The sequence below is a fragment of the Alexandromys fortis genome, unplaced genomic scaffold (genome assembly GCF_014885135.2).
Source record: "Alexandromys fortis isolate MF-2015 unplaced genomic scaffold, M_Fortis_MF-2015_v1.1 scaffold_12, whole genome shotgun sequence".
NCBI lineage: Eukaryota > Metazoa > Chordata > Mammalia > Rodentia > Cricetidae > Alexandromys > Alexandromys fortis.
This window is the reverse complement of record NW_026067937.1, coordinates 4639470-4667347: the sequence shown is the minus strand read 5'-3', so window position 1 is coordinate 4667347 and position 27878 is coordinate 4639470. Positions and strand designations below refer to the sequence as shown.

At 42.5% G+C, this 27878-nt stretch overlaps 1 protein-coding gene across 1 annotated transcript in view; it reads right to left on the bottom strand.

Annotated features, from left to right (window-relative positions):
• Positions 1 to 6120: 6120 nt before the first annotated feature.
• The window catches only part of Prrg4 (proline rich and Gla domain 4), a 29920-nt gene continuing 8162 nt past the window's right edge, over positions 6121 to 27878 (bottom strand). Inside the window, exons 3-6 of the mRNA XM_050146989.1 lie at positions 26650 to 26813; positions 23914 to 23962; positions 20321 to 20453; positions 6121 to 12125 (exon numbers count right to left, since the gene is read on the bottom strand). Coding sequence (XP_050002946.1) covers positions 11894 to 12125; positions 20321 to 20453; positions 23914 to 23962; positions 26650 to 26813 — 578 coding nt within the window. The 3' untranslated portion in view covers positions 6121 to 11893. The remainder of the gene's footprint in view (positions 12126 to 20320; positions 20454 to 23913; positions 23963 to 26649; positions 26814 to 27878) is intronic.

Here is a 27878-nt window from a genome sequence, read left to right as displayed (position 1 = left end):
GTCAGGATGCTCAGTGATTGGTTGGTTCCCTGCTCAGGGATTGGTTGATTCCGTTGGTCAGTTGGTCAGTTGATCAGGGGCAGAGATGGTTTCCTGCTCCAGTTAGTTGGCCTTTTTACCCTACATTTTCTTTGTTTCTCTTTTATTAATTTCAGCCCTCAATTTGATTATTTCTTGCCATCTACTCCTTCTGGGTGAGTTTGCTTATTTTTGTTCTAGATTTTTCAAGTGTGCTGTTAAGTTGCTCGTGTGGGATTTTTCCAGCTTCTTTATGTAGGCGTTTAGTGCTATGAATTTTCCTCTTAGGACTGCTTTCATTGCGTCTCATAAGTTTGGGTATGATGTGTGGCCATTTTTGTTGAATTCTAGGAAGTCTTTAATTCCTTTATTTCTTCCTTGACCTATTATTGGTGATTCAGCTGAGTTTTGTTCAGTTTCCATGTGTTTGTGGGCTTTCTGAAATTAGTGTTGCTGTTGAATTCTAATTTTAAGCCATGGTGATGCAATAAGACACATGGAGTTATCAAAAACACTTTCAGTAATGTAGCAGGATACAAGATTAACTAAAATAAATCAGTAGCCCTCCTGTACACAGATGATAAATGCGCTGAGAAAGAAATCAGAGAAACAACACCCTTCACAATAGCCACAAACAGCAGAAAATATCTTGGAGTAACTCTAACCAAACGAGTGGAAGACTTGTATGACAAGAACTTTAAATCTTTGAAGAAAGAAATTGAAGAAGACACCAGAAAGTGGAAAGATCTCCCATGCTCTTAACATAGTAAAAATGACAATCTTACCAAAAGCAATCTACAGAGTGACTGCAATGCCCATCAACATCCCAACCAAATTCTTCACAGACCTTGGAAGAATGGTAGTCAACTTCATATGGAAAAGCAAAAAACACAGGATAGCCAAAACAATCCTGTACAATAAAAAAAAAAAAAAAACTTCTGGAGGCATCACAATCCCTGACTTCAAACTCTATTACAGAGCTACATATAGTACTGAAAACAGCCTAGTATTCACATAAAAACAACAGGAGGATTAATGAGACTGAATCGAAGACCCGGATTTTAACCCACACACCTTTGAATACCTGATTTTTGACAAAGAAGCAAAAAATATCAAATGGTAAAAAGAAAGCATATTTAACAAATGGTGCTAGCATAACTGGCTATCAACATGTAGAAAAATGAAAATAGACCCATATCTATCACCATGCACAAAACTCAAGTTCAAATGGATCAAAGAACTCAACATAAAGCCAGCCACACTGAACCTCATAGAAGAGAAAGTAGGAAGTACACTTGAATGCATTGGCACAGGAGACCACTTCCTAAATATAACCCCAGTAGCACAAATACTGAGAAAAACAATTAATAAATGGGACCTCCTGAAACTGAAAACCTTCTGTAAAGCAAAGGACATGGTCAACAAGACAAAACAATAGCATATAGAATGGGAAAAGGTCTTCACCAACCCCACATCAGACAAAAGGTCTGATCTCCAAAATATACAAAGAACTCAAGAAATTAATCATCAAAAGAACAAATAATCCAATAAAAAATGGAGTACAGACCTAAACAGAGAACTCTCAACAGAGGAATCTAAAATGGCTGAAAGACACTTAAGGAAATGCTCAACATCCTTAGTCATCAGAGAAATGCAAATCAAAACAACTCTGAGATTCCATCTTACACCAGTAAGAATGGCCAAGATCAAAAACACTGATGACAACTTATGCTGGAGAGTTTGTGAGGTAAAGGGAACACTTCTGTATTGCTGGTGGGAATGCAAGCTTGTACAGCCCCTTTGGATATCAGTGCGGCAGTTTCTCAGAAAATTAGGAAACAACCTTTCTCAAGACCCAGTAATACCACTTTTGGGTATATACCCAAAGGATGCTCAATCGTGCCACAAGGACATGTGCTCAACTGTGTTCATAGCAGCATTATTTGTCATAGCTGGAACCTGAAAACAACCTAAATGCCCCTCAACCAAAGAATGGATAAGGAAAATGTGGCACATTTACACAATGGATTAGTGCACAGCAGAAAAAAAAATGACATTTTGAAATTTGCAGGCAAATAGATAGAGCTAGAAAACATTATTCTGAGTGAGGTAACCCAGACCCAGAAAGACAGTTATCATATGTACTCACTCATAAGTGGTTTTTAACATAAAGCAAAGAATACCAGCCTACAAATCACAATCCCATAGAACCTAGACAACAATGAAGACTCTAAGAGAGACATACATGGATCTAATCTACATGAGAAGTAGAAAAAGACAAGATCTCCTGAGTAAACTGGGAGCATGGGGACCTTAGGAGAGAGTTGAAGGGGAGGTGAGAGACAGGGAAGGGAGCAGAGAAAAATGTAGAGCTCAATAAAAATCAATAAAAACATAAAAAAAGATACATGGAGTTATTCCATTTCTTTTGTATCTGTTGAGGTTTGCTTTGTTAGCAATTATTTGGTCAATTTTTTGAGAAGGTTCTATGAGGTGCTAAGAAGAAGGTAATTTTCTTTTGTGTTTGGATGGAATGTTCTATAGGTGTCTGTTAAGTCCATTTGAGTCATAGCATCTGTTAGGTCCCTTATTTCTCTGTTAATTTTTTGTCTGGCATACCTGTCCAGTGGTGAGAAAGCGGTGTTAAAATCTCCCACTATTAGTGTGTGGGGTTTATGTATGATTTAAGCTTCAGAAGTGTTTCTTGTAGGAGGAGGGCCTGCTTGTTTGTCTTGGCTGCCTAGAATAAAAAAATCACACAGAAATTGTATTAATTAAATCACTGCTTGGCCCATTATCTCTAACTTCTTATTGGCTAACTCTTACATCTTAGTTTAACCCACTTCTATTAATCTGTATATTGCCATGTGGCAGTGACTTAATGGGTAAAATTCTTAGCTGACTTTGCTTTCTTCCTCCCAGAATTCAGTTCTGTCTTCCCTGTCTACCTAAGTTCTGCCCTATCAACAGGCCAAGGCATTTCTTTGTTCATTAATGAAGGCAACACATAGATAGAAGAACGTCCTACACCAGTTTTTTTTTAACATATGAGGGTGTCCTTGTTGTATTCAAGGCATAGATGTTCAGTATTGAGATTTCCTCCTGATGGATTTTTCCTGTGACTAACATGAAATGTCCTTCTTTCTCTCCTTTTATTGAATTTTAGTTTGAAGCCTATTTTGTTAGATATTAGGATAGTTGCACCAGCTTGTTTCTTAAGTCCATTTGATTGGAAAATATTTTTCCAACCCTTTACTCTGAGGCGATGTCTGTTGGGGTGTGTTTCTTGTATACAGCAGAAGAATGGATTCTGTTTTGGTATCCAATCTGTTAGCTTTTTATAGGTGAGTTGAGTCCATTTATATTAAGGGGTATTAATGACAAATGATTGCTAGTTTCTATTATTTTAGTTTTGTTGGTGATGTTATTGTGTGTGTCTTCACCTTCTTTGGGATTTGCTGCTATGAGACCATCAATTGTCTTTGTTTTTGTGGATGTAGCTAACTAACTTCCTTGGGTTGGAGTTTTCCTTCTAGTACTTTGTGTAGGGCTACGTTTGTGGTTAGGTATTGGTTAAATTTGGTTCTTCCATCTTGTTTTGTCCTTCTATGGTGATTGAAAGTTTTGCTGGTATGATAGTCTGGGCTGGCATCCATAGTCTCTTAGTGTCTGCATAATGCTTGACTAGGACCTTCTGGCTTTCATTGTTTCCATTGAGAAGTCAGGTGTAATTCTAATAGGTTTGCCTTAATATGCTACGTGGCTTTTTTCCTTTGCAGCTCTTAATATTCTTTCTTCATGCTGTAGTTATTGTGTAGTTCTGTATGTTTGGTGTTTTGATTATTATGTGGCAAGGGGACTTTTATTTTTTTGATCCAGTCTACTTGATGTTCTGTAAACTTCTTGTATCTTCATATGCATATCTTTCTTTAGGTTGGGAAAGTTTTCTTCTATGATTTTGTTGAATATATTTTCTATGTTTTTGAGTTGGACTTTTTCTCCTTCTTCTATTCTTATTATTATTAGGTTTGGTCTTTTCATGGTGTCTCATATTTCCTGGAAATATTATGTTAAATTTTTGTTAGATTTAATGTTTTCTTTGACCGATGAGTCTATTTCATCTCCCATATCTTTACCTCTTGAGATTCTCTCTTCCATCTTGTATTCTGCTGTTTGTGCTTGCATTTGTGGTTCCTGATCATTTTCCCATATTTTCTGTTTCCAGAATTCTCTTAGTTTGTATTTTCTTTATTGTCTCTATTTTGGTTTTCAAGTCTTGAATCATTTCTTTCATCTGTTTGATTGCTTTTTCTTGGTTTCCTTTAAGGGATTTGTTGATTTTTTTTCATTTTTTTTTGTCTTTTTCTCCATTTCCTTGAGGGAATTTTTCATTTCCTCTTTAAGGGCCTCAAACATTCTCCTAAAGTTATCTTTTTAAAATTTATTTATTTATTATATATAAAATATTCTGTCTGCGTGTATGCCTGCAGGCCAGAAGAGGGCACCAGACCTCATTACAGATGGTTGTGAGCCACCATGTGGTTGCTGGGAATTGAACTCAGGACCTTTGGAAGAACAGGCGGTGTTCTTAACCGCTGAGCCGTTTCTCCAGCTTCCAAGTTATTTTTTAGGTCATTTTCTTCTGCTTCATCTGTATTGGGGTGTTTGTGTTTCCCAGATTACGACCCCCAGAGAGAGACCACCAGAGAGGCCCAGACTGTAATAAGCAAGGTTTAACCAGCATAATACAAACATGTTTGGGACTCCTCTCCATCCCGGTTACAACAAGGTAGAGAGGAGTTGTGTCTCCTCTGTGGGGTGAGCTTTTAAAGGCATAACTACAAAGAGAATCTTTGAAGCTGCTTTGGCACGGGTGCAGGGACTTTTGCTCCCTCCCATTTTGCTAAGTCAGCTTTTTCCTTGTTCTTAGAGCAAGGCCAGTGTTCCTGAGTTAGGCCATCTCTATCAGCCTGTACCAGGTGGTTGGCTGGGCTGAGCTAAGTGACCTTGTGCTCGGAATCTCTAGGGTGGGAGAGGGGAAGGCCACTATCTTCCTGGAAAAACATTTTGCTAGGAAATTCCCTTTGGGAATAAGGGGTGAGGTCCCACAGTGTTCAAGTCCTGCTGTTGTAAAGCCATTAGTTTTTGTTGGTGTCACATTGTTCTCTGTGGTGTTGAGTGTGTGCTTGTCTACCCATCTTTTCCTCTGATTGGTGTAGTTGGGGCTGTGTCTCTGATGATCAGCCTTTCAGCTGCCAGTGGATCCAAGGCTCAGATGGTTGCTCCTCCTGGTGTTGTCAGGGCCAGGGTTCCAGTCACCGGGGGTGGGGGAGGGTCACTGGGCCTTCTGGATGTCACTTGGCACTCCCAGGGGTTGTTCTGTAATCCTGGAGGTCTTTCAGGCCTGCTCCCAGGGAGGTTGCTGGCTCGGGCCTGCTCCCACTGGGGTTATAGATCCAATGGAGGTCCCTGGCTCTGGCCAGGGCCTGCAGAGGTCTCTGGTTCCGGCCTACTGCCTTGGTGGTTGCTCCCTTGTGGAGGTCACTCCTCAGGCCTTCTCTAACAGAGGTCCATAAAATATTTAATGTTCAAAAGAAATAAATTAGGCTGGAGAGATGGCTCAGAGGTTAAGAGTACTGACTGCTCTTCCAGAGGTACTGACTGAATTCCCAGCAACCACAAACCATGGTTTGTGTAAACAAACATGCAAGCAGAACATTGTATACATAATAAATAAATAAATCTTTTTTTTTTTTTAAAGAAATGCTGATCAGTGATGGTTCATGTCCTTAATTCATCACGCGGGAGGCAGAGGTAGGCAGATCTCTGTGAATTCAAGGACGGCTTGGTCTATAGAGTGAGTGCCATGACAGGCTTCAAAGCTACAGAGAAACCCTGCCTCCAAAGACCCAAAAGAGAAGAAGAAGAAGAAAAGAAATGAGCTATCAAGTCCGGAGAAGACAGGGAAGGACCTTAAGTACATATCATTAGCCACAATGGGATATCACTACGTAGCCATCAGAACACAAAAATGATAAAATAGTAGACGGTGACCGGATTGTTAGATCTCGGGTACATTCATTTCCACACAAAACCTATCAATGACTGATTACAGTATCTTTATTTAAAATTGATAAACCCGGAAGCGAATGCGATGTGCTTGAGAGGGTAAATGGAAAAACTGTGGTCCATTCAGACAAGGATATGTTATAGTGCTAGAAAGAGCTGAACATTAGCCTTAGCGAGAAGAAGGGGTGTTTTCTTGGTTCGGTGCTGAGTTAAGAGTCAAATGCAGGCGTTACGACTTTTGTGCTAGGTCACATCGCCACACACATACATTGAGTGTTAAGGAGTAATATATTTGCCTCAAATGGTATATTAAATATTAAAACTTTATTAAACAGTAACACCCATACAACTGTAGCTGAATTGTTTAAATAGGATGCTGGCCCCGCCATATCAGAGATATAAATGCTATAAACATTATTTTGAAAATATGCAATTAGTTGGTCAGGCTTAACCTGTGTAATATCACATGAAAGTCATTATAGAATAAGCAATAAATATTACTTAGTATAAAGTTTATTCACATGTATAAAAAGTAAATGTAACAAGAAGTTCATTAAAATAAAACACAGCTATTTTTTAGGAAGGCTATGCATTTAAAAATGGATTGCTTTTTTCAGACAATACGAATACTGATAACAGTTGTACTGGTTAACTCCAAACTGTTAAGGACCTGTTTGTAAAGCAAAACATGGCAGAAACACAGTTCATCAGACTGAAGGCATCAACATGTATTATATATGTTCCAGCTGACCAAAGACAACATCTACAAAAGGTAATTATTTTTATTTTTATCTTACTTTAATTAAAAATAATTTTAATTGCATTTATTTTCTTATTGGAGGGTGGCGAATGTATGCATGCCACTGCACACATGTGGAAGCCATCAGAGATCAGTTGGCAGGAGAAACTTGTGAGACCTGGGGATTGAATTCAGGTAGTCCGTCTTAGCAGCAAGTGTCTTTACCCACTGAGCCTTCTCTTCAGCCCAGCATTGAAATTTGTTCACTTGGGGTTGGGGATCAAACCCAGGTGCCCGGTATAAGCAAAGTGTGTATTCCACCACAGTTCCCTCAGCCCAATATAGTATTTGGTTTTTTTGGCTTTGGTTTTTCTTTTCTGTTTCTTTGTTTCTTTCCTTCTTTCATCCTTTTGTTTGAGACAGAGTTTCATTCTGTAGTCAAGGTTGGCCTGGAAGCTGTATCAATCTTTTTCCCTTAGCTTCCTAAGTACTGGTATTTCTGGTATATGTCCGCATGCCTGTCTCCAAAAATCTAATCTTTAAAAAATTACAGAAATACTTGACATTCCCCTAATAGCATAAATGTCATCCATAACATTTCAGATCAAACAACGAGTAAAATTTAATTCACATTCAATTAAAACAAAAAGATTATGAATAATATGATTTTTTGTTAAGCACGAGTAAATCTTTTACCATTAAAATTCTCCTGTACATTTAGGAGGAGTACACATACAAATAAATTATATGAGAAATAGAAAAAATCTGATGAGAAATTTTGAGATCAATGTAAGGGGGGTGTTGGTACAAATCACTGCTAGGTGTCTGGCAACGCCAACGTCACCACAAGAAAGAAACACGTCTGGAGGTAAGTGGGAAAGCAAGGCGCAGAGGACGGTGATCCTCTCCAGCTGTGGCTCGCTCTGGGAGTCCCTCCCCCGCCTCTCACTCAGGAGCACATTGCTAACAGATGCGCAGCTCCCACAGCCGGAGCTCGTGCTCTTTCCCTGTCCTACGAAATGGAGCTTTATAGCTGCGTCTTTGTCACTTTCAAATCTGATTATAGCCATATTCTATCCATTTCCTAATTGTAACGGAAGAAAAACTGGTCTATCAAAAATAAAACCTATGCGAAAACAGACCTAATGTTTCACAACAGTCCACTCCCCGGAGAAGAAGCCGAAACTAAACAACAGACCGAACCGCTCCGCATTAGCCACACTGAACAGCTCCAGAGGCACCACGGGAAGGGAGCCGGCAGTGCGACCCAAGTCTGTGGTGGCTTTACACCGAGAGATCCCTTTCAGTTTTCCGGTGCTTGCTATCAGTGGTTCTGTTACAGTTTTCTGTTGGCAGTCCAAGTATCCTGACACCTAGATGCTCTAGAAACACCAGTGATTTCACAGTTTTCGTGGTGAATTTTGAGATCCCTTCAAGTTAGGGTAGACGGTAAATGTAAGGCTGTAGCAGGGACAGTGTGAGGCTGTCACAGGTCCTGAAGCTAACTTTGGGGTTAGACTTGCGGAGGCAATAGACTATTCCAAATTAGGATTCAGGAAAAGAACAGGGTATGGTGTGTGTGTGGGGGGGGGGCAGGGGTTAAACTCTTCCCTATCATGAGCGAGGCCCTGGATTCTAATCCCCAGCACACTTGGGACACAGAGGCAAGTGGATCTCTGAGTTCCAGGCTAGCCTGATCCACAGATGGAGTTCCAGGACATGCGTGCATATCTGTGTGAGTGTATGCCACAAAAGTTTAGGTGCCTGAAAAGACCAGAAGGCAGCACTGGATACCCCGCCCCCTGGAGATGGCATTATAGGTGGCTGTGAGCAGCCCAATATGGGTGCTTGGATCCAAACTTGGGTCCCCTGGAAGAGCAGCGAATACTCTTAACCACTTGAACAATCTCTCCCACTCGCCCTTGTCTTTTTATCTGTATTTGTCCTATGTACTTAGGATTGACCTCTCCTGTAGAGTGTGAGATGGGACTAGATGAAGTGGATTACTCACCACAAACCCAGCTTTCGCCAACCTAGCAGATTTCAGACAAGTCATGCCTTAGCTGTGCTGGTTACAAAGTGAGCAAGGTCAGTCCTAGAAACCCTCTCAGAAGAGAACTAAAGTCAGCGTCAAGCACATAGTTATACGAGGAAAGGTGTTATGGAGAGAAGATACGAAGAACAGAATGTTAGAGGCAATATGGGTGACTTAAAAACACTTCTAATTACATGAAAGTGTTGGCAGATGATTTATTTGTGACATGCAGCCTATAGGTCTGAAAATGTGAAAGTATAAAAGTTTCCAGTCTCTAAGGACTGCTGTCCTCCTTTTATCTGCCCTAATGAAGATCCTGCCGTCTTGTGTTTGCTTTATCTGGGACAAGAGCTGCCTAATTACTCCACGTGACCTTTCTATGTAGCCCAGGCTGTGCTCAAACACCAGGCTGATCCTAAGTGGAGAGACTGCTGGAGTGTCACACCAGGTCCAACCAATCACAATGCTATAAAAGAAACACACACACACACTTACATTCACACACTGCAAAATGATATGGATTTTCTAAATATTTAATTTGGGTGGAGCTATCAAATGCAAGGAGGTTGCAATCTCAACTCTATAACATCGTAAAACAAAGTAACAATTTATAAAGGATCTTAAGGAATAGGGAAATGTCTGACAGAAACAGACAACAAAGAAAAGCACCAGTGTTTTTTCTAGTGAGTTTTCAGGACTGTGTGGTTCCTGGATTCCAGAGAACCCGGTTCCTTGACACGGAACAAGCAAACGAGCTCCAGCAGACAAGCATGTAAGTTAGTATGTGCTCCACGAGTAGGAGTCACGCTCTGCTACGGTTTGTTTTGTTCTGGCGCTGGAGATCTAACCCAGGGTCCTGCACACATGTCAAGCACAGGCTTTTCCACTGAACTCCTCTTCTACACCCTTATGACTACAATAGAGAAGCATCTGCTGAAACTGTGGTGTGTTTTCCCATATGTTAGGCTGTACTAGGGAAATGAGGGAGACCGAGAGTTTAGCTTAATGATACAGCACGTGCTTAGCATATGTGATGCTCTGGTTCAATATTCAGTGCGCGCGCACACACACACACACACACAAAGGCTTTCTGATGACTTCAGTTGATATTGCTGAGGAATCTAACACCCAGGGCCTCAGGGATATGAAACCAGTGCTCCACCACTTGCCTCTACCATTCTCTCACTAAATTTCTAGCTCGATATTATGTATGCGTGTATGCATATGCATGCCAACACATGTATGTAGAGGCCAGAGGGTGATATTGGTATCTTCTTCAATTGCTCTCCACCTTAATTAATTTTTTATTTTATTTTTATGTTTTTTGAGACAGGGTTTCACTGTATAGCCCTAGCTGTACTGGAATTAACTCTGTAGACGAGGCTGGCCTCCTGAGTGCTGGATTAATGGCTTGTGCCACCACTGCTAGACTCAGTCCTTCCTTCCTTCCTTCCTTCCTTCCTTCCTTCCTTCCTTCCTTCCTTCCTTCCTTCCCTCCCTCCCTCCCTCCCTCCCTCCCTCTCTTTCTTTCTTTCTTTTTTTTTTCGAGACAGGATTTCTTTGTGTAACAGTCCTGGCTGTCCTGGAACTCACTTTGTAGACCAGGCTGGCTTTGAACTCACTGAGATCCACCTGTCTCTGCCGCCCAAGTGTTGTAATTAAAAGTGTGCACAACCACTGCCTGTCTTGTTCTTGTTTTTTTGAGGCAGGCTTTCTAGCTGTCCCAGAATTCACAATGTAGAACAAGCTGGTCTTGAACTCACAGAGATCTCTGCCTCTTGAGTGCTGGGTGTAAAGGCGTGCACTACCTCACTGGCTCCATCTTAACTTTTGAGACCAAGTCTCTCACTGAACTCGGAGGTTCCTGATTCAGCTACAGTGGCTAGCCACCAACCCCAGGGGTTCTCCTGTGTCCTTCTTCCCAGTGCTAGGATTAAAGGTATGCATCCAAGTACTCATGCTGTTGTTGATGTTTTGTGTTTTTTGTTTGTTTGTTTGTTTGTTTCAGACTTGGATACTGAGGATTGACCTCAGATCTTTATGTTTGTATGATAAGCACTTTTCCAAACTAGATGTCTCTTAAGCCTATGAATAGCAATTTTTTTAAAGATTTATTTATTATGTATACAGTGTTCTGTCTGTATGTATGCTTGCTGGCCAGAAGAGGGCACCAGATCTCACTACAGATGGCTGTGAGCCACCATGTGGTTGCTGGGAATTGAACTCAGGACCTCTGGAAGAGCAGCAGTCAGTGCTCTTAACCTCTGAGCCATCTCTCCAGCCCAATGAATAGCAATTTTTAGAAACAACAACAAAACTCTCTTGGCCCCTCTTATCCCATGGAAACATGATTGATAGTAACTGAAAAAACTAAGACCTGCAAATCTGGTGAAGGCTCTGCACCAATTAAATCAGAAAATCAGGTGATTATACAAGGCCCCAGATTTACACCAAAATGTCAAGTTCTGTGAAGTATTCTCAGCCAAGAAGAAATCCTAATGAAGAGAGGATCCAATTTCATGACTTGAAATAAACTAATGATTGACAGTTCCTAGTTTGCTCCTTCTGTTAACAAACTTTGTCTTGTTTTGAGACAGGGTCTGGATAGGGCTAAGACCGTCCTTGAACTCTCATCCCTCCCAACTCAGCGTCCTAGGTGTGGGGATTATATATAGGCACGCATCACATTACCCAGCTATAGCAAAGATTTCTGAACCAGTACAACATACACTTATAAACACACATCACACTACCCAGCTATAACAAAGATTTATGAACCAGTACAACATACATTGCAAAACGGCACTTTCTTCTTCACTTCAAGGAAATGGAGCTGAAGTCTCTTACCAAGATGATAGAGATCCAGTTCCAGTCCGAGCCGGAAGCAGAACTGTGGTGAGTTCTGTTCAGTATTGCTTCTTTATTCCTTGCAGTTTGTCATAGAAAGCTGAACAGGCAAGTCGTTTTTTGTTTCAGGGAGAACAAATCATTCAAACCACACGAATGTCTTACAGAACAGCGGCAAGGTGGGCTTAGCGAGATGGGAGTGACATAGACTTTTTAAATACCCTAAATCCTTTGGCTGGCCCAGGATATGGAGGCGGTGGTGAGACGCTGTGTTTTCTGGTCAGTGCTACTGCCTGTTCATAGGAAGGTAGCCCTGTGTCCTCTGAAGGTGGCGATGAAGGCAAGACAACCTCCTCAGGGCTTCTGAAGATGATGGAGGGTATGTGTCTGGTCCTTCTTGTGTAGACAGCTGAGGAACTAGAGAGAGAGATGACATTTAGGTTTAAGAGAGGCAAATTTCTGGGTTTAGGTATGACATTAAACATTCTAGAAGCCAGGTAGTGGTGGAACACTCCTTTAATTCCAGCACTCTGGAGGCAGAGGAAGACAGATCTCTGGGAGTCTGAGGCTAGCCTGGTCTACACAGTGAGTTCCAGGACAGCCAGGGCTACACAGAGAAACTGTGCCTAGAAAAATTAAATGAAGAAAGAAATAAGGAAAGACAGACAGACAGACAGACTAAGAGCACTGAAGTCACACGTGGGTCAGAAACTGTACTCTGTCATCCTGTGATCAAAGTCAAGCTCTGTGACTCAGTTTCCTCTTCTCTAAACTGGGTAGTAAAGCTATCTCAGCAGAGTTGTTGGTGTGGATGGAGGAGGACATTTGATGCAATACTTCCAGCAGAGTGACTCTCTTTCCCTCCTGCTCCGGAAACCAAGCCCAAGCTTTGCTGTGAGGGAGCATGATGCCAAGCCACAGAGGTAGTCTCCACAGTCTTGCTGCTTGTTTGACCTTTGACCCTTCCCAAGCAGTATTTCTGTCATGTGATCTAGACATGGCCTGCCCTCCATGTTTATGTAACTCCTGAACCCTCTTTCCCAAGCCTCCCTTACTCTGGCCTCACTGTGTTTTTCATAGCTTTCTTCTCTGTAAAGTAGACAGAATTTTCAGGCCCCATTTGTCTCTCTGCTCTTTTTTCCACCCCCCCCCCAGACAGAGTCTCATGTAGCTCAGTCTGACCTCAAACTCACTGTGTGGTTAAGGATGACTTCGAACTTCTGCCTCTACCTCCCCAGTATTGAGATTATAGGCATGAAGTTCTGGAGGTTGCATCACTGACTCTATAAATGCTAGGCAAGGGATCTACAGCTGAGCTGCCCTCCAGCCTGCTTCTCTGCCTTGACTGGTATTGTTACACTCCAGTCATGCTGTCTCTTGCTTTGCTCCAGCTTTAGTGACCTAAGCCCATTTACGCTTGGACAAGCACATGGTAACGCAGTAGCCTAGAGTATAAAGACCTGGCTCCACCCTCAGCACTGAAACACAAAGTTTAACCTCCTCTTCTCTTCTCCTGTCTTCTCTTTGTATTAGGATTGAGCCCAGAGTCATGGGCATGCTAGAAGGCAAGTACTGTACCATTGGGCTACCATCTCTAGTCATTTTGAAATGTTGAGAAAGAGTCTTTTCAGGTTGCTGAGCTGGCCTTGAACTCATTATTGTAACTGGCCTTGAACTGGAAAACCTCCTGTGTTCTAGAACTGCAGATTTGTACCACCACACCTAAAAAAAAATCCTAACAGTTTCATGAAACTTCATCAGCCAGTGAAAACTTAATGCAACGTGGGTCTGATGTTTTCAGCCTATGGCTTTCCACTCTCTTCTGGGAATTGCAAACTACATTAAAAAAATTTAAATCTCATGTATATGTGTATATATACATGTATACATAAACATGCACACACATCTACACACACATGCCGCACTGTGCTTGTGGAAGTCCGAGAACAATTTTCTCAGCTGGTTCTCTCTATCATGTAGCTCTCCCGCTCTCTCTTTTTGGGGATGGGATGGGGTTCAAGACAGGGTTTCTCTGTAGCTTTTGAGCCTGTCCTGGAACTTGCTCTGTAGACCAGGCTGGCCTCAAACTCACAGAGATTTGCCTTTCTTTGCCTCCATGGTGCTGGGATTAAAGGTGTGCACCACCACCGCCAGGCTCATGGAGATCTCAAGGACTGAATTTGGGTCATCAGGATTGGTGGCAAGTTTACCTTTACCCACTGAACCATCTCGCCAGTCCAGAAGCTACAATGTAAATGTTAGTAAATTGAGCTGTTTAGACTGTGAAGTTGACTGACTATAAAGTATCAGGGCATCACCTAACCTCCTGTGGATAAAGGTAATATGATAATTAAGATTCAGACAAGTTTGACAAACCTCTAATCCATGTCTATAGAATTTTTTTTTAAATATTTATTTATTATGTATACAGTGTTCTGTCTGTGTGTATGTCTGCAGGCCAGAAATGGGCACCAGACCTTATTACAGATGGTTGTGAGCCACCATGTGGTTGCAGGGAATTGAACTCAGGACCTTTGGAAGAGCAGACAATGCTCTTAACCACTGAGCCATCTCTCCAGCCCCTGTCTATAGAATTTTTACCACTAAGGGACAGTTCACATAGGTCTAGGGAGTTGTCTTGCAAACCTGATGATCTGGGTTTGGGTTTCCAGAAGCTATGTAAAAGCCAGACACAGTAGCGAATGTGTGTGTAATCCCAGCATGCTCTTCGTCATTTCAAGTGTTTGTTGGACATTTGTCTGTCTGCTTTGGAGAAAAGTCAGCTCAAGCCCTTTATCTTATTATAAGTTGTCTTTTTTTTTGTTTTGCCCTTCCTTCTTTTTTAAAAAACACTGCTTTGTTTTATATCAGTAGCCAGTGCTCTTAACTGCTGAGCCATCTCTTTCAGACCCTCTTAGTTTGTCTTTAAAAATCTTAGAAATAAAATATTATTTTATCCTGTCAAATCCCAGTTTCATTTTTTCTCTCAGTCCTTCAGCCAGAAGTCAGGACTCAGCTCACATTCTCCCTGCATGTCCTCCAGCTTTCCTGTAGCCATCGAGTCTCACAGCTTCTCTCCCTCAGACAAGTCCAGACTCCCGACTCCTCTAGGAGTCCCACGCTGGCATCCCGATGGGCGCTCCTCTACTTCACAGATTCTTCCTGCTCTGCTGCGAATTGTTTAAGCAATGTGTCTGCTTCTGCCATGACTATGTTCCCAGGAGGGAACAAATTATCGCTTTCTTAAAAACCTTTTCCCCAAAAGAAACCTTCTATTTCTCTTGTTCCATGGAGATCACCTGTGACCATCTTCCCTAATGACCTAAATGACCTAATCCTATCATAATTTGGGCTCTCTCTCTCCCTTTCTCTTCATCCCATTCTCTAGTTAAATGGTAACCACTCTATGCCTTCTTTGAACAACTCTCCTTCACAAGCCACAGAATCCCCTGACTAGGAGGTATACAGCAGCAACGGCAGCCCGTAGCTAGACACCAGATGTGCAGAAGTTATACCGAGACTGGGGCAGATTCACTGTCATCTGCTGAGTTAAAAACAAACAAACAAACAAACAAAAAACAAAAAAAACTTACTTATGACATGTCTCAACTTAAATTTCATATGAGCATATGGATGCTGCGTAAATCTACAATCAGTACAAGCTCTGAACACGTTTTGTGCTTGGTTATTTTAGGATGGAATCATATCTTAGAGGAATATGCCAGAAAATATAAATCAATCAGTGAATACAAGTGTACAAGATGCTCAGTGTTTTGAAAATACTGTACCAGATTAACCAGTCAGACGAAGACTGTGTGGTTCCACTTATGTGAGTCAGAGTAGTAAGACTCCAGAGGCGGAAGGTAGGTTGGTGGTGAGCTTGGGCTGGGGGCTGGGGACTTGAGCAGAAGACGGGGAGTGGCGTGGAGCTGGAGATGATTGTAAAGCCACGTGAATGAGATGAGTTCTGAACTGGAACTACTTACTTACAAATAACGAAGAAGATAGATTTTATTTTATGTAAACTACTATCTCAAAATGCATTAAATCTACAATAGTGTTTTCTTTTTCTTTGTGTATGGTATGTATGTGTAGGTGTATGGTATGTGTGTGTATGTGCTCATGGGTGTATGTGTGTATTCATGTGCAGAGGACAACTTCGGGTGTTGTTCCTCAGGAGCTATTTTGGGGTGTTTCATTTGTTTGTTTGTTTGAGACAGGGTCTCTGATGTAGCCCTAGCTGCCCTGGAATTCTGAATGTAGATCAGGCTGGTCTTGAACTCACAGAGATTCATCCTGGTTTTTTTTTTTTTTGAGACAGGTCTCTCACTGAGACCAGTGCTCACCACATTCGGCTGTCCTGGCTATCCAGGGAGCTCTAAGCATTCACCTGTCTCGGCCCAGTTCTGGTACTGCAAACACACGCCAACACGTGCTGCCTTTTTACACGGGTGCTGGGGTCCAGTTCAGACGCTCATGCTTGCATTGCAGGCGTATTACTGGCTGGGCTATCGTAGTTATTTCTTTCAGTTTTTGTTTTTTTTTTATTTTTTTTTCGAGACAGGGTTTCTCTGTGTAACAACCCTGGCTGTCTTAGAACTCGCTCTGTAGACCAGGCTGGCCTCAAACTCACAGAGATCTGCCTGCCTCTGCCTTCCTCTGTTGGGATTAATGGCATGTATACCAGGAATTTTGTTTATTTCCATATTTTAATTTTTACTTTGTTAACATTTTAAAATGTGTGTGTATGTGTGTGTGTGTGCGCGCGCGCGCATGCGTGTGTGCGTGTAGGTCTGTGCATTTGAGTGCAGGCGCAGGTGGAGTCTTCTGGAGTAAGAGTTTCAGGTGGCTGTGAGCTTCCTAAAGTGGGTGCTGGGTGTCAAAGTTGGGTCACCTGGAAAAGCAGCATACACTCTTGCTGGCTGAGCTATCTCTCAGGACCCTAAAAACATTGCTTCCGTGGGCAAAAAATAGGATGAAAAAATTTGAAGACCTTAATCTTCATTATCGGTACCTTTTGAGACATTCATAGCAATAAAATAACTTAAGTGATTCTCTCAGATGAGCTAATGTGATCTCCTTTAAGCCTTCAAGAGGGAATGTTGTGCTGGCCTTGGACTGGCTATATTGCTGAGGATGCTCTTGCATTCCTGGTTGCTCAGTGCTAGGATGGCAGTCATGGTCCACTCCTGGCTTATGTGGGGCTACAAATCAAACTCAGGGCTTTGCATGCTAAGCAAGAACTTTACTAAGAGAGCTACATCCCTAGTCCCTGCGGAAAAATACTCTACTAAATGTTGTGGAGAAATGTGTCCTTTGTTTTTACTGATCCCATATAAAGATTTTTATTTTTAAATAAATAACCTTTAAAATGATAATTTTGGTGAACTAACAGCTAAAGTCATAAAACTGGCAAAAGAAAGAAAAAGATACTATGGAAATTTTTAGAAGAATCAAGGTTTTTGTTTTTGTTTTTCCTATTCATTTCAAAGATGAGGAAAACTTAATATACATCAAGGAGGGCAGGAGAGATGGCTCAGCCATTGAGATAGTACACTGTCCTTCCAGAGAACTCTTTGGTCCCCAGCACCCACACCAGTTAGCTCACAACTGCCTGTAACTCCAGCTCCAGGGGATTCAATGCCCTCTGGGATTCTCAGGCACTTGCACACATGTGGTGCACATAAATTCATACAAGTAAGCACATACACGAAAATAATATTTTTTTTAAATTAAGGAATTTAACAGGGCTTAGTAGTATGCCTGTAATTTCAGAATTTGGAATTGATTAATTCAAGGCCCACCTGGGATACAGAGTTTGAGGCCAGCATAGGTTACCTATAATGTCTCAAATGACAGAGAGCGAGGGGAGAATTTGCTTTCAGATCCATTATTAGATCCATTATTAAATAGTAGCAGAATTAGCATGAGCTTTGCCTTCTAATTACTAATTGAGTGTTCTTCCTCTGCAAATTATTCCATCATTTATTTATATCTGATATGAAATAATTAAGAACAGTCTTATCCCATTAGTCTAAAGAATGTAATTAATTTTTTCTGGTTTCATATTGGTCTACATTTAGACTTGAATGGTTGTATAATCATCTTTCAAAATGAACAAAATGCTGGGCAGTGGTGCTGCATGCCTTAAATCCCAGAACGCAGGAGGCAGAGGCAGAGGCAGGCAGAACTCTGTGAATTCGTGGCCAGCGTGGTCTACAGAGTGAGTTCCAGGACAGCCAGGGCTACAGAGTGAAACCCTGTTTTGAAAACACCTCCTCCTCAAATTAAAATGGGGACTGGAGAAATGGCTCAGTTAAGAGCACTGGTTACTCTTCCAGAGGACCTGGGTTCAATTCCCAGCACCCACAGGGCAGCTCACAAATGTTTATAACTCCAGTTCCATTGATCTGACATTCTCATTGAGATGTACATGCAAGCAAAACACAAATGCACATGAAATAAGAATAAATAAATTGTTGAATAAAAAATTTAAATGAACAAACACCTTCCACTTTTAACCAGTCCAGAGCGGGGCTATTGCTTGGTGGTAGAACACTTGCCCACCTGTGTGACAGACACTCGCTTCCCCTGTGTGAGGCCTGGGCTCAGTTCCGAGCAGTGGGAAAAGGGCATGGGGTCCCCATTATGAGCCTCTTGGTTGACTGAAAGTGTGCGCAGGAATACGTGAGCATCAGTACTAGCAGCCTGCTTAGCGCCTGGTGTTCCTTTCAGAAATGTCTCCACACTGAATCACCAAGATGTTCGACAACTGCATTAGCTTTTGTCAGCTTAATATGAGATGCAGTTACCTAGCTGGGCAGTGGTGGCGCACGCCTTTAATCCCAGCACTCAGGAGGCAGAGTCAGGTGGATCTCTGTGAGTTCGAGGCCAGCCTGGTCTACAGAGTGAGTTCCAGTACAGCCAGGACTGTTACAGAAAAAAATCCTGTCTTCAAAAAACCAAAAGAAAAAAAAAAACAGAAAAAAACCTAATAAAGAAAATAAAGAGGGCAGGCAGGCTGAACAAGTCAGGGAACAAAGCAGGAAGCAGAGCTCCTCCACAGCCTCTGCTTCAGTTCTTGCCTCCGGGTTCCGGCCTTGGCTTTCCCCAGTAGACTGTGACCCAGGATTTGTAAGCCAAACAAACCCTTTCCTCCTCAAGTTGCTTTTTGTCACAGCAGTAGAAACCCTAACCAAGACAGTTTTGCACATTATTATGGTCCCTATGAATTCTTATCGATCTCTGCTAATGTACTATTTAATCCTTAATTGGTAATAATTTTATTAATTTTAAGGTATCAATAATAGGTTAAAGCCAGTTCCCTCTCCCTTGAAACAAAGTGTCACATGTCCCAGACTGGCTTCCACTTTGTTATGTAGCCGAGGGTGATCTTGGAACTTCTGACCCTCTGGTGGCCTCCACCTTCGTAGTGCTAGTGTTTGTAGGCGTGTGCCACCACACCAGGCTTATGCAGTACTGGGGATTGAAGCCAGGGCTTCTTGCACACTAGGCAAGCACTCTACCAACTGAGTTATACCCTCAGTCCTTAAATTCTACACAGATCTATTGAGTTTATGACCCACTAAAGTTCTAGATGTCCTGTTTGTGAAAATAATGGGGCAGCGGTGTCACAAGGAGTGGTGTATGCATTCGAGGCAAGTGCTCCGCTGCTGAGTGGTATCTCTGGTCTATGTATGTAGCCCAGACTGGTACTGATCTTAAATCCTGTTTTCCTACCTCCCGACTGCTGGGACTGTAGATCTCAGCAGCTACACCTAGATCTTATATTCTTTCGAAGGATCTTAGAAATAGCATCTCTAGTACACATTTGCCACGACACACAGGTGCCCATACACACATACACTAAAGAGATAAATACATTTAAGACATTTTAGAAATAGCATCATTGGATTGTTAATGTGGATGCTAAAACATCAAACATCTGTCAGCCTAGATGCTGGGAAGACAGAATTAGATGTAGTGTGGGCCCTTAACAGGCCCTGGAGTAGGGAGAGGACACTAACAGAGAAACTGGCAAAATATAAGTGTAGAGTTTAGTTAATGATGATAGTCCAGTGTGTGTGTGTGTGTGTGTGTGTGTGTGTGCGCGCGCGCGCGTGCGCGCGCCGCATGTGTGTGTCAGAGGTCAGCATCGGTGTTTTTCTCAATTGCACTCCACCTTGATTTTTGAGACGGGGTCGCCCCCTGACCAGGAATTTGCTGATCAAGCTGGGCTGGCCAGCAAGCCCTAGGAAGCCTCTGTCCCCACCTCCCGGAAGTTGGACTACAGGCTCATGCTGCCCCACCAAGCTTTTCTAACTGCTGGTGATCTGAACTCAGGACTTCTGCTTGTGCAGAAAGCAGTTGACTACGGAGCCACACCTCTGGTCATACTTCCTTAGTCTTGACAGATCTAATATGGTAACATAATTGGAGCTCATGGGAGAAACTGAGCAAAGGGTGAACAAAAATTCTCTGAACTGCCTTTGCAATCTTTTTGACTATTTAGGATTGTTCTAAAGTAAAAACCCCAAAACAAACAGTTATCAGTCTGACCCACTAAAATAACAAAACAGAATGTACATGAGTTAAGTTAATGTTTGACTTACCCCAGGTATGACTGCCTATTACACTTGGTGATGCACAGATAGTAACCAAATAGGCCAAAAATAACCAGGAATACTCCAGCAGCGATGAGTCCAGTCAGAAGGCCCATAACATCTATCTTCTCTTTGTTAGCATCTTAAAAGAAAGCAGTAAGTGGAATATATACACATTAGAGTACTATGCTGCGGTAAAAAACAATGACTTCTCGAATTTTGCATGCAAATGGATGGAAATAGAAAACACTATCCTGAGCGAGGTAACCCAGACCCAAAAAGATGAACATGGGATGTACTCACTCATAATTGGTTTCTAGCCATAAATAAAGGTCACGGAGTGTATACCTGGTGAACCTAAAGAAGCTAAATAAGAAGGTGAACCCAAGAAAAAACATATAGTTATCCTCTTGGCTAAGGGAAGTAGATAAAATTGCCGGGGAGAAAATTGGGATCTTGGGGGTGGGGTGGGTTGGGGATAAGGGGGGACGGGGAGAGAAAAGTGAGAAGGGGAGGATTGGGGGAACTTGGGGAAACAGGAAGATTGGGATAAAGGAAGGTTGGATAGGGGAGCAGGGAAGCACATATCTTAGTTAAGGGAGCCACCTTAGTGTTGGCAAGAGACTTGAACCTAGAGTGGCTCCCAGGAGCCCAAGGCGATGTCCCCAGTTAGTCCCTTGGGAAGCTGAGGATAGGGAACCTGAAATGACCCTATCCTATAGCAATACTGACGAATATCTTTCATATCACCATAGAACCTTCATCTGGTGATGGATGGAGATAGAGACAGAGACCCACACTGGAGCACTGGACTGAGCTCCCAAGGTCCCAATGAGGAGCAGATGGAGGGAGAACACGAGCAAGGATGTCAGGACCACGGGGGGTGCACCCACCCACTGAGACAGTGGGGGCTGATCTATTGGGAGCTCACCAAGGCCAGCTGGACTGTGACTGAAAAAGCATGGGATAAAACTGGACTCTCTGATCATGGCGAACAATGAGGACAGATGAGAAGCCAAGGTCAATGGCAAGGGGTTCTGATCCTACTTCATGATCCGGCTTGGTGGGAGCCTAGCCAGTTTGGATGTTCACCTTCCTAGACATGGACGGAGTGGGGAGGACCTTGGACTTTCCACAGGGCAGGGAACCATGACTGCTCTTTGGATTAGAGAGGGAGGGGGAGAGGAGTGGGGGGAGGGGGAGGGAAATGGGAGGCTGGGAGGAGGCGGAAACTTTTTTTTTCTTATTCTCAATAAAAAAAAAGAAAGCAGTAAAAGAAGTTAATAGCATGAATGAAAAGCATCCCTATAATTTCAATAAATTTCACACATTATTAAGGAGAATTTCATAATTGATAACTGACTTATTTATTTATTGTTTTTTCGAGACAGGGCTTCTCTGTGTAGCCTTTGCTGGCTCTGTAGACCAGGCTGGCCTTGAACACACAGAGATCCTCCTGCCTCTGATTCGAGTGCTGGGATTAAAGGTGTGCACAACAATACTGCCAGGCAAGATTTATTTATCTTAAAGTCTTTGTGTTAGAGACTCTACCTGAAAAAATTAAATAATATTTGTTATTTAAATTTATTTTTCTCTTTTTGAAAAATATTTATTGTGTGTGGGCATGTTGTCATGACACACGTGTATGTCAGAGGACATGTGAGGTCGTGTTGTCATGACACACATGTGTGCATGTCAGAGGACATGTGAGGTCGTGTTGTCATGACACACGTGTATGTCAGAGGACATGTGAGGTCGTGTTGTCATGACACATGTGTGTATGTCAGAGGACATGTGAGGTCGTGTTGTCATGACACATGTGTGTATGTCAGAGGACATGTGAGGTCGTGTTGTCATGACACACGTGTATGTCAGAGGACATGTGAGGTCGTGTTGTCATGACACACGTGTATGTCAGAGGACATGTGAGGTCGTGTTGTCATGACACACGTGTATGTCAGAGGACATGTGAGGTCGTGTTGTCATGACACACGTGTATGTCAGAGGACATGTGAGGTCGTGTTGTCATGACACACGTGTATGTCAGAGGACATGTGAGGTCGTGGTGTCATGACACACGTGTATGTCAGAGGACATGTGAGGTCGTGGTGTCATGACACACGTCTGTGCATGTCAGAGGACATGTGAGATCGTGTTGTCATGACACACGTGTGTGCATGTCAGAGGACATGTGAGGTCGTGTTGTCATGACACACACGTGTGCATGTCAGAGGACAATTTTTGAAAGTTTGTTTTTGCCTACTGCCATGTAAGTCCTGAGAGTTGAACGTGGGTTTGGTGGCAAGCATCTCTACCTACTGAGCCATTTTGCCAGCTCTTACATGATATTTCTTAGACTCCTAATTATGTTTATTATTTTATTTACTTAAGTAAGTCACATTATATGAAGAATATCCAACAGTAAGTGCGATAAACATGTCCTTGGCTCGGCTAGACGTAGGTGGCTACATTATTAGGCAGCCTTGTCACAGTCCCTGCCGGAGGTGCCAATCTAAGACGAATGAAAGAATCAAAGGCAAGACTAATTAAATAAATGACCAAAATGCAGCTAGGAGAAACAGGTGGAAGGCATTAAAAAAAATTGGTTATCAGGAACAGAATGACGATCAAGTAGGACCAGTCAGTTTTACTGCTCTGTAGCAAGCTGGAATAACTATTGTTGATAATCTAGTGGATATTTCAAAATAGAAGATTTTTATATTATCACCTCAATAAATGGCAAATGTTTGATGTGACAGATATGCTAACTGTCCTGATTTGATTACCACGCATTGTATATAAGTGTTTAAACACCACACTGTATTCCATAAACAGGTTCAATTATTATGTATCAAACCATTATAAAGAAAAGCAAGCAGTTTGAGATGACCACTACGGGTAAGACAGGGGCTTTCCCTTTCCCAGAAGCTACGACTTCTAATACTGTCCTCCAGGTGTGTTTCTTTTTCTTCTCTCGGCGTTGCAGACTGAACCCAGGCTAAGCATGTGTTATACCACTAAGATACATCTTCAGTCTTTCTCTTCTTCCTGCTCCGGTGTATGGGGGTAGGGGGGTGGGGCTGCGATCTCCTAGGCTTCATGCAATCACTTCACTGCCTCACTGTGGGCACGCCCGCACCGAGTGTGTTTGCGTGTGCGTGTTCCTTTCTGGAGATCAAGTCCAGATGCATGAATTTGTAGCTAAGCACTCTATATATGCTGCAGCCCCAGCCCGACCTTCAGCCTTACCCAGCAATCTCATTTACCTGTCATAGGTATTTTGTTCACTTGTAATGCTAACAAAAGATAAAGTTGTATTATAAAGCTGAAACTCACAGAGTCCTACTTTTGTGCAAGTTTTAACTTAGCCCAGCGGCTGAAACAACCTTTAAGCCCATTATCTCATTTCCCTAATATCTCACCAAACTTGATTTTCAGTATGTAAACAAAGAAGGTAGCCTCTGTCTCTCACAGCTCAGCACATAGTTGAGAAACCGTCCTCGGTATGCAGGTTGAGCAATAGCCAAACTCAAACATGAAAACGCAAATGTGTTACAGTGGTGAGAGGTGAGGACGGCGCGAAAGTCAGGAGTTCACCTTACCTGATCGTGTGGTCGGTCCTTTCAGCGAATAGTCCCGCCAAAATGTAATCTGCGGGAAAAGGAATTCACGTTTCTGTAACTAGGATTTCATTTGTTCCCGATGTCCTAGATTGGAGGGTGAGCTCTTGGCGTGTGACAGGCAGGAGCCCAGTTCAATCCAGCTGAAGGCACTGACTCGGACTCGTGGTGCTGTGTCTGCTGTCTGGTTAACTGTGAAAGGATCGTGCTGGTCCCGGGTCTCCACTGCCGGGCCCTGCCAGTCTCTTTACCCGGCTGCCCATCTGTGAGAGGCTGGCTCTCTGCACTGGGGTGGGGGGCTCCGTTTCCTAGGAGAGTTGAGATTACTGACCTGCAAATTTATCTCTGAGGCTGTCCAAGTTCTATGTGCTTTGAAAGAATAGAAGAGTTTTGAGGGACCATGATTAAATTAGAACTTTCTCTCTCTCTCTCTCTCTCTCTCTCTCTCTCTCTCTCTCTCTCTCTCTCTCTCTCTCTCTCTCTCTCTCTCTCTGTCTCTCTCTTGTTTATCAAGACAGGGTTTTGCTATGTGGCCCTGGCTATCCCGGAGCTCACTCTGTAGACCAGGCTATCCTCAAATTCAGAGATCCACGTGCCTCTGCCTCCCGAGAGCTGGGATTAAAGGTGTAAGACACCACTACCAGCTTAAAATAATTTTTTTAAACTATGAAAAACATAATTAAATCCCAACAGGCACAACTACAAAATACATTCTTTGTTTTCCCACTTCCTACATGTAGTAAACATTTGCAGGAAATGAGTGACTCGAAAAGGTTATGGAAAAATGAATAACTAGGTTCCCTCAGTAAGAATTTGGAGGATCCTTGGGGAACTTCTTATTCAACCAAGAGCAAAGGAGGATGGACGCCTGAGAAAGGAGTGTGGGAGCTGGCAATATTTACATATGGAGGAAGTGAAGCACTTAGCATTTCTCCAGAATCCAAATGACAGCAGTGATACCTGTCTGTTTTCTGTATTATCTAGATTAACAGGCAGGATTTAATGGAGACTTAAAAACAAAACAAAACAAAACACTGGGGGTTCAGTGGATTAGGAGCACTTTGTTGCTCTTGCCAGAGGACCCAGGACTGGTTCCCAGCATCCACCCTGTGGCTCACAATCATTCATAACTCCAGTTCCAGGGGACTGGGAAACCTTCATCTGACCTCCTCCAGCACGAGCCAGTCTCTGATGCACAGACATACGTGCAGAAAAAGCACTCATATGCATAAAAAAATTGGGAATTAATTTTTAAAAAAAGTCTTTTTCCCCATTTAGACCAAGAATGGTGGCACATGCTTTTAATCTCAGCATTCAGGAGACAGAGTCAGGAGGTTCTCCACTTACCAAGACTCTCAACTCAAAAAGCAAAAGACAAAACCAACAAAACAACAACAACCAAAAACACCTTTCCTTAAACTTACACAGACAGATCAATAAAATCCTGAACACGAGAGGCCGCTTTACACCCTCAGTGCAGAGGCTGCGAATGCCTCCGTGGTGGAGAGAGCTGCTGTGCAATCCCAAGGACCAGGGTTCAGACCCCAGCACTCACATGACAAGCAGTACATACATACACACACATAAAGAAAAGAAACCTTTCTTTTTGCTTTTGTTTTTTGAGACAGGGTTTCTCTGTGTAATAGTCCTGGCCGTCCTGGAGCTAACTTTGAAGACCAGACTGGCCTTGAATTCTCTAAGATCTGCCTGCCTCTGCCTCCTGAGTGCTGCAATTAAAGGCTTGTCCCTGTCCCCCACCCTCATCCCTTCACTCTTAACCCTGGCTATAAAATAAAATAAATCTTAAAAGGAAAAGAAAAAACAAACACATATCAGTCTCAGTGTCTGGCACATAGGAGACTGTCAATAAATAGTTGAACTATAGATACAGGCAATCAAAAAGGTAAGATTACTAAGAAGAAAAATTGCGCTTAGTTTTAAATGATTGAATTTCAAGTCAAAGTACTAACTAATGATGTCTTAGTTGCTAGGAATGGAACCCAGGGGCTTGTGCTATCTAGTGCTGTGGCCTCTGAGTCATCTTCAAATAACATTGTGAACTGAAATCCCCTGTTGCCTGAGACTATTTTTGAATATAATAAACACTGAACACGTGGCCAGGCACAGTAGTACACGCCATTAATTCCAGCACTTGAGAGGCCAAGGCAGGAGGATCTCTGTGAGTTTGAGCCAAGCCTGGTCTACATAGCAAGTTCTAGGATATCCAGGGCTACACAAAGAAACTATGTCTCAAGTGAACAAACAAACAAACAAATAAATAAAAAATTTTTTAAAAAGTTAAACAAAATCATCACATAGCTTGTAATTTGCTAATTACTATAAATGAAAGCTGATTAAACACAAAGTCTACTTGAAATAGGCTTCCTTGGCACTTTAAGAAGTGCAAAGAGGCCGGGCGGTGATGGCGCACGCCTTTAATCCCAACACTTGGGAGGCAGAGGCAGGCGAATCTCTGTGAGTTCGAGACCAGCCTGGTCTACAGAGCTAGTTCCAGGACAGGCTCCAAAACCACAGAGAAACCCTGTTTCGAAAAAACAAAATCAAAAAAAAAAAAAAAAAAAAAAAAAGTGCAAAGAGGTAACAGCCATACAGTTTTGATTTTGTTTAAAGCACACAGGTCTCTGACATATTTGTCGCCACTTTCTCAAAGTACACCGAAATAACCTTCCAGGTGACTGACATCCCTAGGCAAATTACCGTTTTCTCGTCATCCCTGAAGATCTCTTTGGCTTCTTCATAACTGCAGAACTCCTCGTAGCATTCTCTCTCCAGGTCCCCGGGAGTGAAGAGCTCTAAATCAAACCTGTTGTACAGGAGCCGGCGGTGCATGAAGACGTTTGCTGCTGCTTTTGACGCAAAGACTGAAAGAGAAATACAAAAAGATTTCAAACACAATTAAGCTAAGGCAGAAACTTCCTGTTTTAACTGGAGGAAAAACCATTCTCTTGATATGGGTAAACTATACCAGCTTTTCCCGGGTAGCTTTTAGTTTAGCCCCCCAAATAACTTTGGTAAAACGGCTTCCGGGAAATCTTGGCAATTCCGGACAATACTTGAGTTGTTTATGCCCCAAATTATTAACATAATAAAGCTTATTAAAGTTTCAGTTACCCTTCCCAGTGATTATTTTTTTCCTGAAAATAACAGATGAGACTACTTCTGATTTTTCCTGCTTTTCTTTTTAGTGCTATAATCCAACCTAGGGCCTTAATGATAAGTTAGTATGCATTTTTGGGCTGTATGTGTGATGTGTGTGTTCATGTGTTGGTACACCTACCCATTTGGAGGACGGAAGAGGATGTTAGGTGCCCTGTTCTATTACTTTCCATCTTACTTCTTTGAGGCAGGGTCTCTCACCGAACCCGAAGCTTGTAACTTTGGATATGCTGGCTGGTCAGCAAGCTCCCAGAATTCACCTGTCTCTACTTGCCTGGCCTGGGGTCACAGGTGCACAAGTAGCCATTCTTGGTGTTTACATGGGTTGGTGCAGATCAAAACTGAAGCTGTCAGGCTTGCATAGCAGGAACTCAGTCACTAAAGTCACCTCCCCAGCCCCAAATTTACATTTTTATATGGAAGGTTTTATATAATCTGATACTAAAAGACAGAATTCTAAACTGTGTATAAAATTATAGGCTCATTAGAAGATTAGCTTAGAGCTACTCAGTTTATCCCGAAGGAATGGCTCCTTTCACCCATGCATCTCACCCTCCAGACAGGCATTCCCAGCACCTTGTGGGATTTCTTCCACACTCGCTGAGAGACCAATGGGAAACACAATCAGGTGAAGCGCATGACAGGACGAAGCGGGGCAAGCGTGACCTGAAAGTCAGCCTTGGCTACACAGCGAAGTGAGAAAAAAAAAAAGTGTGTGTGTGTGCTTGTGCGTGCGTGTGTGTGTGCATGTGTGTGTGTGTGGGGGGGGG